This window comes from Dromiciops gliroides, chromosome 6 (genome assembly GCF_019393635.1).
Source record: "Dromiciops gliroides isolate mDroGli1 chromosome 6, mDroGli1.pri, whole genome shotgun sequence".
Taxonomy (NCBI): domain Eukaryota; kingdom Metazoa; phylum Chordata; class Mammalia; order Microbiotheria; family Microbiotheriidae; genus Dromiciops; species Dromiciops gliroides.
The window spans coordinates 206,750,376-206,765,157 of record NC_057866.1 but is presented as its reverse complement, the minus strand read 5'-3'; the positions used below and the strand labels follow the sequence as shown (position 1 = coordinate 206,765,157).

The 14,782-nt window shown below is 39.8% G+C and overlaps 1 protein-coding gene across 7 annotated transcripts in view; it reads right to left on the bottom strand.

Annotated features, from left to right (window-relative positions):
* Positions 1-14,782, bottom strand: part of TENM3 (teneurin transmembrane protein 3) — a 1,675,137-nt gene that overhangs the window by 80,941 nt on the left and 1,579,414 nt on the right. For all 7 annotated transcript variants that reach the window (XM_043970124.1, XM_043970125.1, XM_043970126.1 and 4 more), the window contains 4 exons: positions 13,472-13,739; positions 11,779-11,922; positions 7,924-8,173; positions 7,078-7,098 (listed from right to left, as the gene is read on the bottom strand). In XM_043970124.1, coding sequence (XP_043826059.1) covers positions 7,078-7,098; positions 7,924-8,173; positions 11,779-11,922; positions 13,472-13,739 — 683 coding nt within the window. The remainder of the gene's footprint in view (positions 1-7,077; positions 7,099-7,923; positions 8,174-11,778; positions 11,923-13,471; positions 13,740-14,782) is intronic.

The window sequence follows — 14,782 nt, the reverse complement described above, 5'->3', positions numbered from 1 at the left end:
CAGGTCAGTGAGGGCTAAGTGACTTGCCCAGGGTCACACAGCTAGTACGTGTCAAGTGTCTGAGGCCAGATTTGAACTCAGGTTCTCCTGAATCCAGGACCAGTGCTTTATCCACTGTGCCACCTAGCTGCCCCCTCACAATAGCTTCTTTTTTTTTTTTTTTTTTTTTTTTTAGTGAGGCAATTGGGGTTAAGTGACTTGCCCAGGGTCACACAGCTAGTAAGTGTTAAGTGTCTGAGGCCGGATTTGAACTCAGGTCCTCCTGACTCCAGGGCCGGTGCTCTATCCACTGCGCCACCTAGCTGCCCCTCACAATAGCTTCTTAACCATTCTCCCTGCTTTGCATTCAGTCCTCCAGCCTAGACGCCAGGTTAATATTCCTGAAACATGGGTCAGTCCACATCTCTTGTCTGCTCAAGAATTTCCAGTGGCTCCCCATCATGTGTGTGTACGTTCTCCTCTGTTTGGCTTTTAGGGCTCTTCACAATGTGTCTCTACACTGCCTTTCTAGGTTTGCTGCCCATTGCTCTTCCTCACACACTCTACAGTTGGGCTAAATTGGTCTTCTTACTGTTTCCTACCGCGCCATCTCCCATTTCTGTGCCCGTGTAGCAAATGCTCACTGCGCTTGGCACGTACTGCCCCTTCCCTCCTGCCTCAAAGAACACCTCCCTTCCTTCAAAGCTCAAATGCCAGCTTCCTCAATGAACCGTGCTCTTCTCCTCATTTCCTAGTGCTCTCCCACCCCGAAATTACTCTGTGTCTTATAAATATATGTATCTACATGTATGGACACACCTACCTATTCTGTATTTCCCCAGTAGACTGTAAACTCACTGAGGGCAAAGATTGTTGGTTTGCTTCCCCATGGCTTAATGTTTGTTGGATGAGCAAATTAGTAAAAAACCAATGAAGTTTGTTGAGTGAGTCAGTGAGTACAAACCAGTGAATGATAGAAGGTGACAGGTTCACAGGCACACATACACATACATGTCTATGTTTGTAGAATGTGAAAACTCTTATCACATATGGTAGATGTTTACAATTCTCCAGCCTTGTTACAGTGTGTGGTACGTATAGTCAGTGTGACTATTCCCACACCCAACCCAAGAGAAGCCAACGTGGTTCAATGGAAAGTGCATTGGCTTGGGAATCAGAGGATCTGGGTTCAGACCCCACTTCTGATGCATATGTTTTATGTTGCCAAGTCATCGAACCTCTGGGGCCCAGGTTCATCATCTGTAATATGAAGGGCTTGGGCGGGATGGGCTCTAGGTCTCTTCTGGTTCAGATGCTGATGAAACAAGGCCACAGTGACAGCACAACTCCTTTGGGAGTAGTATGAATTCAGCAAGGTTAGGTTTGGGTGGACATTTCAGGCAGCAGTGACAGGACATAAGAATGAGCTGACTTTTCTAAATCCACAGGGAGCTGCAGTCAAAATGCCAGGGGGACATTTTTTGGCCTGAGATATTTTAGGTAGCATGGTCTACTTAGGTCATGTTTGCTTGTAGCAATCTATCTGCCATTCTTCCCCCAGTGGAATTGTGGGTTCTGTCTGCTGTTCATCATCCCTGTTTCACCTTCTTGGACTTCCCTAATCAATCCAGACCCCCAGAGTCTGTCACTTCACAGTTCTGCTAGCCTTATCCATCCATCCCCTCACCCTCTTAACCTTCTGTCCTGCGATCAATGGATGGACTTAGAGCTAAGATATCTCATCTTATAGATGGGTGATTGAGGCCAAGAAAGGTAAAGTGACTCATATAGTGGTTAATTAAGCTCCTGCAGACAGTGACACAGGTTGGGGGGAGATGTGAACCCAGGTCTTTTGAGGAAGTGGGAGTGCAGTGGATAGAGTGCTAGACTTGGAGTCAGGAAGCCCCAGGTTTGACACCTGCTAGCTAGGCCACCATAGGCAAGCTACTCAACCACTTGGGGCCTTAGTTTCCAGATCACAACCCTGAGGTACCTTTCATTTAGAAACCTATGATGTTGAGAGTCCAAAACAAATGGTCTTTCCATTGCCTCACAGTGTTACTTTAGTTCTACTAATCTCCAATTATAGGTAACCCCTGCCATCTGCCTTCACCTATTTCTGGGCTGTCCAGTAGTACTGGATAAAGTCATCAGTGAATAAAAGAGTGAATGAAATGGCATTGATTAACTGCTCACTTTGTGTAGAACCCTCAATCAGTTGGTTCCAGTGCAAATATACGTTATCTAATCTCATTTAGGTCCTCAGTGCTACCCACAGTTCTTTTATTCACCTCTTATCAAGTCCTTATGGAATTCCCAAACTATTTCAGCACTTTTCCCACTCTCTTTGAGCCCCTTAAATATAGTGTTGCTTTGCTGGGATCAAGTTTGATCTGAACCCCCCCCCCCCACTTCCATCTCTGACACATCAGTATTTCTCCTGGTTGATACTAATCCTCCTGTTTCAGAAAATAAAATGATCCTCCTTACCCAGGGTATTCACTTCCTTGATTCCCTCCCTTCCAGCCTCCTGTTGATTTTCATTATTCCTTTTTGTAAACCTTTATTCTGCGCCCCCCCCCCCCTCCACCGTCCCTTCTGTCTATCAATTTGTCTCCACTGTGGTTTCAATCTAAAACCAGAACCACCACCATCCCTTTCTCAACTTTGCTACCCACTGAAGTCATCCTCCCATCTTATCATCTTCCCTGTTAGAAAAGAGTAATTTTAATTCATAGTTTTATCTTTTTTGGTGGGGTGGGGCAATGAGGGTTAAGTGACTTGCCCAAGGTCATACAGCTAGTAAGTGTCAAGTGTCTGAGGCCAGATTTGAACTCGGGTCCTCCTGAATCCAGGGCCGGTGCTCTATCCACTGCGCCACCTAGCTGCCCCCAGAAAAGAGTAATTCTTAACTGTTGCCTCCACTTCCTCCCCATCATTCTCTGACCATTTGCCATCTGGATTCCATTCTTACCACTCAACAGGAACTCTTCTCTCAAGAGTCCCCCATGACCTCTAGTGTTGTTTTTTCCCTTTAGCTCTAGGTTCCTTGACCTCTCTACAACATCTGATGCTATCACCACCCCCTCTTTCTTGACTGTCTTCCTCTTCTCTACCCATTGAAGAAGGAAATATTCTCCAATTTACTCTCCTGAAACTTCTTAGGTTAATAGAGATGAAAGGGCCCTTGGAGCTTATCCAATCTGATTCCATCTTACAGGTGAGAAAACTGAGGTTGTGTGAGATAAAGAGATTCAAGGTCACATAGTTAATTCATGGGAGAGGAAAGGATCAGCATTCGGGGTTCCTGCTGTACCCTATTGCCTCTCTTTCCATCATCTCTCCTATGGGAATGCTATCTCCTCCTATAGTAGCATGGTATAGGGGAAAGGTCATAGGATTTGGGGGTCAGAGGGTCTATCTTTTGATCCTGGTTTTGCTAAACTTACTGACTTATATGACCCTGAGCAAGTAGAATCACAGATTTGCAAGGGCCTAAAGGGTAATCCAGTTCAGCGTCAGATTTGTGACACGTGGGCAGGAAAACTCCCAAGTGTTGTCTGAAACCAGATTAAGATGCAATTGAGAAATGTTTAAAAAAAAATTAAACAGTTCAACATAGATAATTCTGATTTGTGGTTTTCTAAATCAATAATCAGGCTGCTTGGGATCTGTTTCAATCTGAGTTTAACACCACTGATCTAGTCCAATTTTCTCATTTTATGGATGAGGGAAACTGAGGCCCTAATAAAAGGTCAAGCATCTCAGTAGATGGCGGGAGCTTCCTATCATTGATAAGATCAAATGTAAGTTCCAGTGTTTTGCATTTAAATCCTCTTACTACCTGAAGCCTTCCTCCCTTTACAATTTTATTACATGTTATTCTATTTCATTTAGTCCAGCCAAACTTGCCTTTTTTTTTTTTTTTTAAAGTGAGGCAATTGGGGTTAAGTGACTTGCCCAGGGTCACATAGCTAGTAAGTGTTAAGTGACTGAGGCCGGATTTGAACTCAGGTACTCCCGACTTCAGGGCCAGTGCTTTATCCACTGCGCCACCTAGCTGCCCCCAAACTTGCCTTTTTTAATATGCCTCATACGTGGGGGTCACCTCTTATCTCTGTGCCTCTGTAGTGGTGGTCCTCCATGCCAGTAATGCCTTCCCTTGTTAACTCTGCTTGTGAGACCACCTAGTGTTCTTTAAAGGTCAGATGCCCTCAGCAGTAAGATCCTCCCCCCTCCCCAGTGATCTTCATGTCTGGCTATAGAGGCACAGAGAGATATACTGTATATGTGTAGAGATAGATGTTGTCTCCCCCTCCTGGACTGTAAGCTTCCCGAGGACAGGCTCTCTCCCTTTCTCTTTGCAGCCTGAGCAGCCAGTGCAGAGCCTGGCTCATGGTAAGTATTATTCAGTCTGTCCTGCTTGATTTCTCAAGGTCACACAGGTAATAAGTAGCAAAGCTGGGTCCTTGGATTCCACAGAGTGTGCTCAGTCCAGTGGCTTTCTCAGTGAATGCTGAGGTTCCCTTTAGCTCTAAGTCTGTGATCCTGGCTAGGATTCAGTGACTTTTACGTGAATCAGTGATTCCTAGGTCTGTCTCCCTAGCCTGGCCCTCTGAACTGAGAACCCGCAGTCCTGAACTGTAGACTCCTTGGTGTACTTTTCTGCCTGTGTAACTGATCTGATTAGCCAGTGAAGAATGCCCTTGACGTGACACTGGCTTTTTCAGTCTTGTGTTTTTTATTTTGTAGCTAAACCACAAAAGCCCAAACTAAGGTCACCATTTTAAACCCCTTTTCCCACCTTCATTTCCTTTCTCTACCTGTCTTCTCCTCTATCCCCTCCTGGCCAGCCCTTTCTTCAGGCCTGGGTTTGGAGATGTGTTTTCTAGGCAAAAGCCTGAACTTCAATGGGGCAGTTACCACCTTGTCTTTTCTGCTAAGTGTAGAATGAGGTGTGGAGGTAGGAAAAGCTTTTAGGACTGCCTACAAGTTTGGAACTTTTGCCTCAATTCCAGCCAGCCTTAATCCCTGAAAAAGTTCTTCTTCCCCATATCTTACTGTTCAGGAAAACATTACTTCTTTTTTTTTTTTGGTGAGGCAATTGGGGTTAAGTGACTTGCCCAGGGTCACACAGCTAGTAAGTGTCAAGTGTCTGAGGTCAGATTTGAACTCAGGTCCTCCTGAATCTAGGGCCAGTGCTCTATCCACTACACTACCTAGCTGCCCCGAAAACATTACTTCTTGAGAATTCAAGTACAGACTTCTTTTGGAATTAACAAAATATCAATTACAAGTCAAATCCCATTATGACTAACACCACAGGCCTCTCCAAATTATTTTATGTTTCTTGAGCTTTGTATTTAGGAATATTTCCTTAGCCGAATCAATAACTTAAGCTTGGAAATGTGCTTGTTATGCAGAGACTTCTCTTGCAATACTAATCATTTCAACACAAATTTAATCTGCAAGAATCGTTGGGGACAAATGAAGCATTGATTTAAAAAAAGGTTTAAGGAAAACAAAACTTCAAATCACTTTGTATTCTTGTGAAAATTGGAATTTAAAAGGCATCTGTCTTCAGAAAACAATGAAAGGGTCATCAGCCTACTGGACAGATCAATACAGTAAAACATCAATTCCTCAAGTCCTGTTCCTTTGAAAACTTTAACCAGTTGCCGATGCTGTCAATTCAATTCACCAAACTTCTGGCACTAGCTACTATGGGGTTTGTGAAGGCTTTTACACTCATTATCTCATTTGTTCCTCACAACAACCCTGTGAGTTATGTCCAATTTTACAGAGGAGGAACTTGAGGCCCAGCGATTGCACAGCTAGTTAAATGTCTGAAGTAGGTTTCAAACTTAGGTCTTCTTGACTACAAGTCTTGCACACTCTCCACCAATCCATCTACCTTCTCTGTATGAAAGATGAAGCCTGAAGGAGGCTAGGGATTCCAGATGAGCCAGGAAAGTGACAGACAGCCTGGCAAGGGCAAGGCAGAATGCCGAGTTCTGGGAATAGCAAGAGGCCAGTTTAGTTGGAAAAGGTAAAACGGTTTTGCCTCAAATGAAAAAAACAAACAAATAACAAAAACCACAAGTGAGCAAACAGAATCTATCAGCAGAATTACTGAATCCCTTGGTCTCTTAGAAACTTTCTTTCCAACAAAGCATTGTGCTGTCATTTGGGTTTGCACATTGGTTTATTGACATCTTAATAGAAATAAATCTCAGGTTTGAGTGGAAAGTGCACTTCTCCCTTCCTTCTCCTCGCACAGAACAGAATAATACAACATTGGGCTGCTGCCATCCCCTCTGCCAGTGCCAGGAGGGAAACATTTCCAAACTCTATTATGTTATCTGCTTCCCAAGCCACCACTGCCCCCTTCATATTGACTGGATGGCAGCAGAGAGGTAATCCAAGATAAAGCTGGGAATGGCAACAGCCCACAGCCCTGGTGGTTTGGTTTGAAAAAAGAAACATGTTGGAAGATGGGCGGGAAGTTTCCTGAAAGGCCCTAAGTGGTTCTTATGGTCACCCAGCCCCACTTACACTCTGCCCCCTACTCCTGATTTGGGCTCGTTTATTTGTGGCTAAGCCATTCACAGGGCAGCTAGGTGTTATAGTAGATAGATGAGTGCCAGGCCTGGAGCCAAATAGACTCATCTTCCTGAGTTCAAATCTAGCCTCAGACATGTAGTAGCTGTGTGATCCTGGGCAAGTCACTTTATTCCATCTCAGTTTCCTCATCTGTTAAATGAGCTGGAGAAGGAAAATCCCAAATGGGGTCACGAAGAGTCTAATACGACTGAAAAATGATTGAACAACTGAAAAACCAGCTACAGAAACATGGCCCAAATAGGATTCCTTTTAAAGATATGGCCAGGAACAAGCATCTGTCACTTTTACCGCTTAACATTTGGAAGAAACAAAAGTAAAATTTTTACTTTTATAAAAGTTTAATCATTTTTCTGATATTAAGTCTCTTTTCTCGTAATGAACTACTGGAAAAAAAAAGAACTGATTTCAGAATGAATACTTAAGAAGTCAAATGGGCACTGAAAACAGAAAATCACCTTTAAATAATATGCTTACCTATGTCTAAAATCTTTATTTCTTGGGAGGAGCAGATAAAGAAAAGGTAAAAAAAAAAGTTCAGTTAGAGAAAGTCAACAAAGAAGTTAAAGAATGAGTAGAACACAAATATTTTAATTTTTTTTAACAGAATACTGTTAATTTAACAGAAATAAGACTAGAAGTGAATTTCATAGGGTGAGACAAATTAATTTACTGGTAAAGTAAGACATTGATTTTGACTGTTATAATATTTTGTTATCGCTCTTATGTTAACAAAGAAAAGTTTTGACAGTAACTCCTGTATTTATTAAGTGGATTAAGCCAAAGTGTGGCAATGCAGCCACTGAGAATGATGTTCCTGCTTAGCTCACTGCCGCGTCCTACGATCTAAGGCAGCTTCCTTAAACACTTCGCTCCTCAATTTCATCGCTTGTGAAATGAGGGTAACGGTATCTATCAACCTATATCACAAGGTTGTTCTGAAGGAAATTAAAGTGATTACAAACACTCAGCCATATCCCCCCAGTGTGCTAGTTGCTCAATGGAGCCAATGAGGAATTTTTATATTGGTCCGTTAGGGGACCATTCAACAAAGTCTTGGTAAACCACGTTAATGGCCTGACAGAATGAATATACTTAAGCCTGGGCTTTTCCTGACCCCCACAAAGGACCTGACATTCCTAGGGAGTAATTTAAACACTTGGAAGTTCTGTCTGGATAAATAGGTTAGTAACTTAGACTCAACTTTTTTTTTTTTTAAAAGCTGTTTCTCTTTTGTATTAAATGTCAAAAAAGTATTCTATTTGAATTCATTATACAGTGTGGCATTTCAGCCACCCCCAAATTAAGGAAAGACATACATACCTCAGTTCCAGAACACTAGTTACATTCCCAGAAGGGAATATCCGCCGTACGTAGTTGAAATCCCCTACATACAGGCTGCCGTCAATCCCGCAAGCCAAAGCGGCTGGAGCCAAGAGCTTGTTGCCGTCAGCTTGACCGTTGCAGCTTGGGCATGAGATGCTGCGCCTTCGTCCATTGCCCATGATACTACTGACCACTGGAGGTTGTTGAGAAATGAACTGGTTTTCCCCATTTCCCTTGTAGAGTATACCTGTAGAGTAGACACATTTCATTTTTTTTTCCTTTTGTTAAAAGAAATCATTTGCAAAATTATAGCTTTAGTAATACTCATCTCCCACCAGCTTAGATTTGGATGGGGAAATATTTAATAAAAAATGAAAGCAGGACATTGTGAAAAATATTTTTGGTAGTTAAAAATACTAAGAAATATATGACAACATATTTTAAAGCAAAAGTTGTAATTTGCTAATAATTGAAATGAACCTCATTGATTGGAAAAGGCTGATTCTATCAATTACCTACTTTTTTTAGGAGATGGTTAAATATTTACCCTTGGATAAGTACTGATACAGACATAAAAGATTACTTCTTTTTTCATTGTGGGTTTATAATACTACTAATGATAGCTAACATTTAGGCTTAGCATATGCTGGGCACTGTGCTAAGTGCTTTATAATTATTATCTCATTTAATCCGCACAATAATTTTGGGAAGAAAGTGCTAGTGTTATTTCCATTTTATTCTCTCTCTCTCTTTTTTTTTTTTTTGGTGAGGCAATTGGGGTTAAGTGACTTGCCCAAGGTCATACAAGTAGTAAGTGTTAAGTGTCTGAGGTCGGATTTGAACTTAGGTCCTCCTGATTCCAGGGCCGGTGCTCTATCCACTGTGTCATCTAGCTGCCCTCATTATTTCCATTTTAAAGACTAGGAAACTGAGACAAATAGAAGTTAAATGACTTGTCACACAGCTAGTGTTTGAGGCCATATTTGAACTCAGGTCTTCCTGACTTTTTTTTTTTTAATACAACACTCTATATCCACTACACCGCCTTCATACCCATTTTATAGAAAATGGAGCAAAACAAGTCCATGAACTCATAGGTCTGGAGCCGGAAGAGACCTGAGAGACCTTCTAGCACAGCCGCCTCATTTTAAACATGAGGGAATGAAGGCCCAGGAATGACAAGGAGCTTGCCCAGGGTTACACAGGGAGTAAGGATGAAAGAGGGAATTGAAATGTAGACCTACACTTGTCAGGCTGTTAAAAATAATCAATGCTTGAGGGCAGCTAGGTGGTGCAATGTATAAAGCACTGGCCCTGGATTCAGGAAGACCTGAGTTCAAATCTGGCCTCAGACACTTGACACTTACTAGCTGTGTGACCCTGGGCAAGTCACTTAACTCTCATTGCCCCACCCCCCAAAAAAGTTTATATTTGGTGATAAGTCTCTATGTGTATATAGATATTAAAAATGTACATAGGATGAATGCTATAGGAAAAAGTGTTATGGAAGGCTAGCCTACTCTTTAAACTGAATTCTATATTAGGGTATGAAAGTGAAGTTTCTGTTGTTATTATCAGTCCAAATTATTACTACTACTACCACCACCACCACCACCACCACTACTAACACATATTTATTAGATTTCCAAAGTGCTTTCCTCAAAATAAGTTGGAGAAGGATGGCAAAAACATTATTTTCCCATTTTACAGATGAGAAAACGGAGGCTTGGTGAACTGTGAAGACAAAGTACAATGACGATTCTGTTTATGGTTCTTTTCATTCTTGGAAACTTTATTTTTCAATAACAGTATTTTATTATTTTCCAGTTACACGTATAGTTTTCAACATTTGTTTTTATAAGATTTCTAGTTTCAAATTTTTCTCCCTCCCTTCCCTCCCCAAGACAGCAAGCAATCCAATATAGGTTATATATGTACAGTCGCATTAAACATACTTCTGCATTACTCATGCTGTGAAAGAAGAATCAGAGCAAAAAGGAAAAACCTCCAAAAAGAAAAACAAACAAAAAACAGAAATAGTATGGTTCAGTCTGCATCTAGATTCGGAAACTTTTTTAAAGTTTAGATTCTTTAACTGTATTTGTGTTCTATAAATCAGAAGTCAGCAAATCGTGCCCCAAGGGCCAAATCTGGACCGCCACTATTAGGCTGTACAAAACCAGGCACTGGACTGGATTTGGCCTGTGGGCCAGTCTGCTGACCTCTGCTGATGATCCATGACTTAAGTCATAGTGTGCTATCAATGGCCAGTTATTATTGTTGGGTGCATATGCCCAAATCTCAGTGTGTTATCATTTGAGCAAACCACTTGCTGCTTTATGCTCTCCAGTTATGTGTGTTTTATTGACTAGAAGCAAATTTCAAAGCAGTTCTTTAGCTAATAGTTATGTTTCTTTGCTGATTTGTTGTTAATACAATCAAACTCTAAGAAAATACACATGAAGTTGAGACATTGTTCCTTCTTCTCTGCCTCTAGTAATTTTAAAGTTAATAAGAGAAGAGAAAAATATTATATTACATCGATGGGGATTATTTTTAAATGCTCTTATTTACATTAAAAAATCAAGAAGGATGAACCAGATGTTCAAATTTTAAGAAAAAATTCCAAGACTGTAAAATAATAACATGCAGTTTACTGAGGATACAAAAAAGAATACATTAATAACGCCTAAATTCTTTCTTCTTTTGGTTACATAATTTTCAACAATCATGGAGTTCCAATTTTGCAAAAAGAGCTTATTTCTATAATGTTTGTCAGAAGAATTCTGACAAGTCAGCACACTGCTCACTGCACCTGATTTATTCAGCTATTACATTGAAAGATTGGCCGTTCTCGACACTCCTCTGTTACGACAGGACGAATGGAAGAATAAGCATTAGAATATTTATTTCCATGTTTCAGGGTGCTCACCCAAGCACCTGTCACTGTCTACATTTTTGCCTCTTTCTGCTCCTCAAATTTCCATAGCTCATCCACTTTGTCATGGCTACAAATCATTTTGTTTATTCAATTAGACACACATCACTTTGAAAAGTCACTACTTGTCAAGCTCAACTCTTGGATATAATTTAAAGTCACAATCAATTCACCTTGTGAATTAAAGTTGACTCATCTTTTCAAATTTTTTTTCTGTCAAGTTTGTAAATATTTTTTGTTATGGTCTAGTTCTTACATTTGACTTGATGTCTGAATTCATGAAAAGCATCTCTGCTTGATCTTTTACTGAACACCGAGTGTCAATAAAGCTGTATAAAATTATCACACTAACCTATCACCTTGAAATTTAGGATTAAGATCCAAGTTTAGAAGGGATCTTAGAGATTTTTTTTAACTTAACCCTAACATGTCCCAGGTGATCTCAGGGTGTCTTGGCCTTCTGTTTTCAAAAGGCTATGCCAGATGAATGCAAGGTCTAAAATGGCCTACCAAGGTAGAATGGCTTTTAGTTTGCATCTGCTGATGGATCTAGGACCACCAGCTTAGCTAAATTTGGAGAGGCTCATCACTACGGGGTTAGCCATCAAGAGATTATTTTTTTTCTATCATAATAACTCATTATTAAGCCTTTGAAAGCATTCGGTATCTATCAATGGAAGAAAGACTCAACTGATACACACTGCAGATCCCTAAGGAATGAAACAAGTACGATCACACTAAGATTTGCAAATAAATCTTGGAGAGGAATCAACTAGAAAAACAACACTCCAAAAAAAAAAAAACCAAAACCCTAAACATGACCTACTTTCTCCCTTCATCAGTATGATAAAGGAATCTGCAATCTTTTAAAAAATAATCTGATTTTTTTTTACTAGTGATAGAAAACATCTTACCATTTTGAACATCCAGCACATGATGTTTATCTAGTGTCCAGCCACCCATATTGGATGCATCCAATTCATAGCCTTGCAAAATAGCAGTTCTCTTTTCCCACAGAGTTAGATCCAAGCAAGATTCATATTCATATCCAACAGACACTGGAATAATAACAAATCACATTTCATCTTTCCAACTACAGGCAGAATGCAGCTTATTATTTTGATAATGTTTTTACATTGTATTATGAGACTGTCATGCTTCTTCTATTTATCTTGTGAACAAAAGTTTTTTATTAATACTTTAGAAAATATAAACATTTTCACTTAAAATTTAAAAAAAAACATGGTTTTTTCAGTCTCTTAAGAAAGCACCCAATATTTTTTTCCTGCAATATTTTGACATATAAACATTTTCAATTAAAATAAAAAAAAAACCCTTGGTTCCCTAAGAATTTTCAGTCTCTTAACAAAAGTACCCGATATATTTTTCCTGCAATACTGTGGCCCCATGGGTTGTATCTGCAAAACACAAAGTGAAGTGGTGGTATGGGAATTGAAAATCATGACTGTTAACCACATTCTGCCTGCTATTCCATTTCTAATGTTTTTAGAATAAGGCTATTGAAAATAAACAGAATTTAAGGTGTAAAATAAGGCCACTGAATTATAGTTTTCTGAACTGAATGTAAGTAATGTAGTATTAAATTAGCAAGCATTAATGTAAAAATGAATGTTTCATTGTAAGATTAAAATAATTTCAACAAATAATTATTAAATGCCTATGATGTGCAAGACACCATGCTAGTCTTTAATAAGAGCAAAGATAATTCACAAAAAATGAAGGGAAGACTCCACAATTACGTGGTTCCATGAATTGGAAAACTCAGGCCTTAGAAAGATGTTTTCACCTTAAATATTACTGACATTTAAGCCTGAAATGAGTTACAGAACACAAATTCCCTGTGCTCTAAATACTTCCCACTCTGAGCTTGGTTTCTGATGCTCTGGGCCTGAGGCTATGCCAATGCACATACCTAGTTCTGCTACTCTGACTATATCATCCAGTCAATTCACTTCAACAACTGGTTTGACTTGATTTTTTTTTCTTTTTCTATTTAATTGATTTGCTGCTCAAGTAAAGTGACTGTTCATTCAGTTTGGGTTAAATGATTGAGCTGATTTGGGATTTAGACCTAGCTGAGATATCTTCTACTATTAAACGTCATTCTGACTAGGTGATTGATTCAAATGGAAGAAATGCAGAGGAGAAAAAAAGGAAGGAGAAAATGGAGGAAAAAAACCATAGAAATAAGACAGGGAAAAACAGAGAAGAAAGTACAATGGAAGAAAGAAATACAGATAAATAAGGGGATGGGGGGAGGAAGGACATGACCCCAATGTGAAATTTCACCCAAGCTCTTCTGGGATACAATCTTCATTCCAAAAAAGAGAGACATCTCCTTTTTCTCACATGGTATACTTATCATTTCTTTATGGAGTGACACACACGTGCGTACACACACACACACACCCAGTAGGAAATATCTTTCTCTAGGTTAACCGACAGGGCGATCCTTCTAAAATTCCCTCCTTATCTTCCTTTCTGATTGGTGCCCATTGAATCCCCATGGGCTGTACAACCATTATGAATTTGAAACAGAAGTTTAAATGGAGGGAGTAAAAAATCAACAACATCTGTGGAACTCACCAACAGCTTCGGACAAACCATAGACCTTCTGATTATAGGCATCGGTCTTGTCCCATATGAACGTATATGCAAGATTTGGTGAAGCTGGGAACCACTTTTGAAAAAGTCTTCCCACTACTGCCACCATCAGATGAACTTTCATTAAATTAAATGGTATAACAGAATGAGTCATGGTGATCTTCAAGACTGACTTGTACCCTGCTGCTCTTGAGCTCAAATAGGAGAGTTTTAGGTCTGTCCCTGGAATTGTGGTATCTTCATGAAGTACCTAATTCATTTATGAATAAAACAGATGAAAAAAAAACCATCAGTTAGGGTTGATGCATTTACTGCATTGGAAAACAAAAGTAGCCCAAATTATGCAACAAAAAAAGACATTTGAGAGCAAATACATATATACCAAACACGAAGCAGAGATTTTAATGGGTTTTAGGATCATAAATTTAGAAATGGAAATGGCAATAGAGGCTCTGTACTCCATCTCACTCATTTGTACCTGAGGAAATTGAGGTTAGGAAGGCTGAGTGATTTGCCTAAGGTCATACAGGTAGTATAGAAAACAGCACTGGACCCAGGTCTTCTGACTCTGGAATCAATGCTTTTCCCACTGTACAATATTGGTCATACTTATTTGGTAAGTAATGAATAATTTTTATTCTGTTATAATCCCTATGGTCTAAAATGCTATAAAAGCATATCAAGAAAGGCTGATCATTGATTTGTTATTCTAGTAATAATCCTAAGTAACACCGATCCTTTCACCCTCTTTTATCTGCTCTCCTTCACCGATGGTTCTTAGTTCAGAGTCACATCTGATGTTGACAGAACCAAGAGAGAATCCCATAACTCAGGTTTCACCTCACACTCAACAAACCAGGAAAGATAACCAAAAAAATGGGAATAGTTAATGTTGGAGGAACTGTGATACATGTACTCTACTGTACTGTTGATGGAGCAGTGAACTGATTCAACCATTTTGGAAAGTGATTTGTAACACTGCTAAGAAATTGACCAAAATGCTCCTGATCCAGAGATTTGGCTATCTAGCATATATCCTGAGAAGGCCAATGATTTTTTAAAAATTCCCCTACATACCCAAATGTTTATAGCAAGCAGCACCATTTTTGTGGTCAAAGCAAAAGCATGGGCCCTATCCTTAGTGAGCTCACAATCTCAGTAGAGGAAACAACATGTAAACAACTCTAAACGTATAAGATAGAATGCAAATGAGAAGTAATCTCAGAGGGAAGGTACTCCTAGCATTGGAAGATCAGAGGGGGCAGAGACAGAGCTGGGAAAGGCCCCCTACAG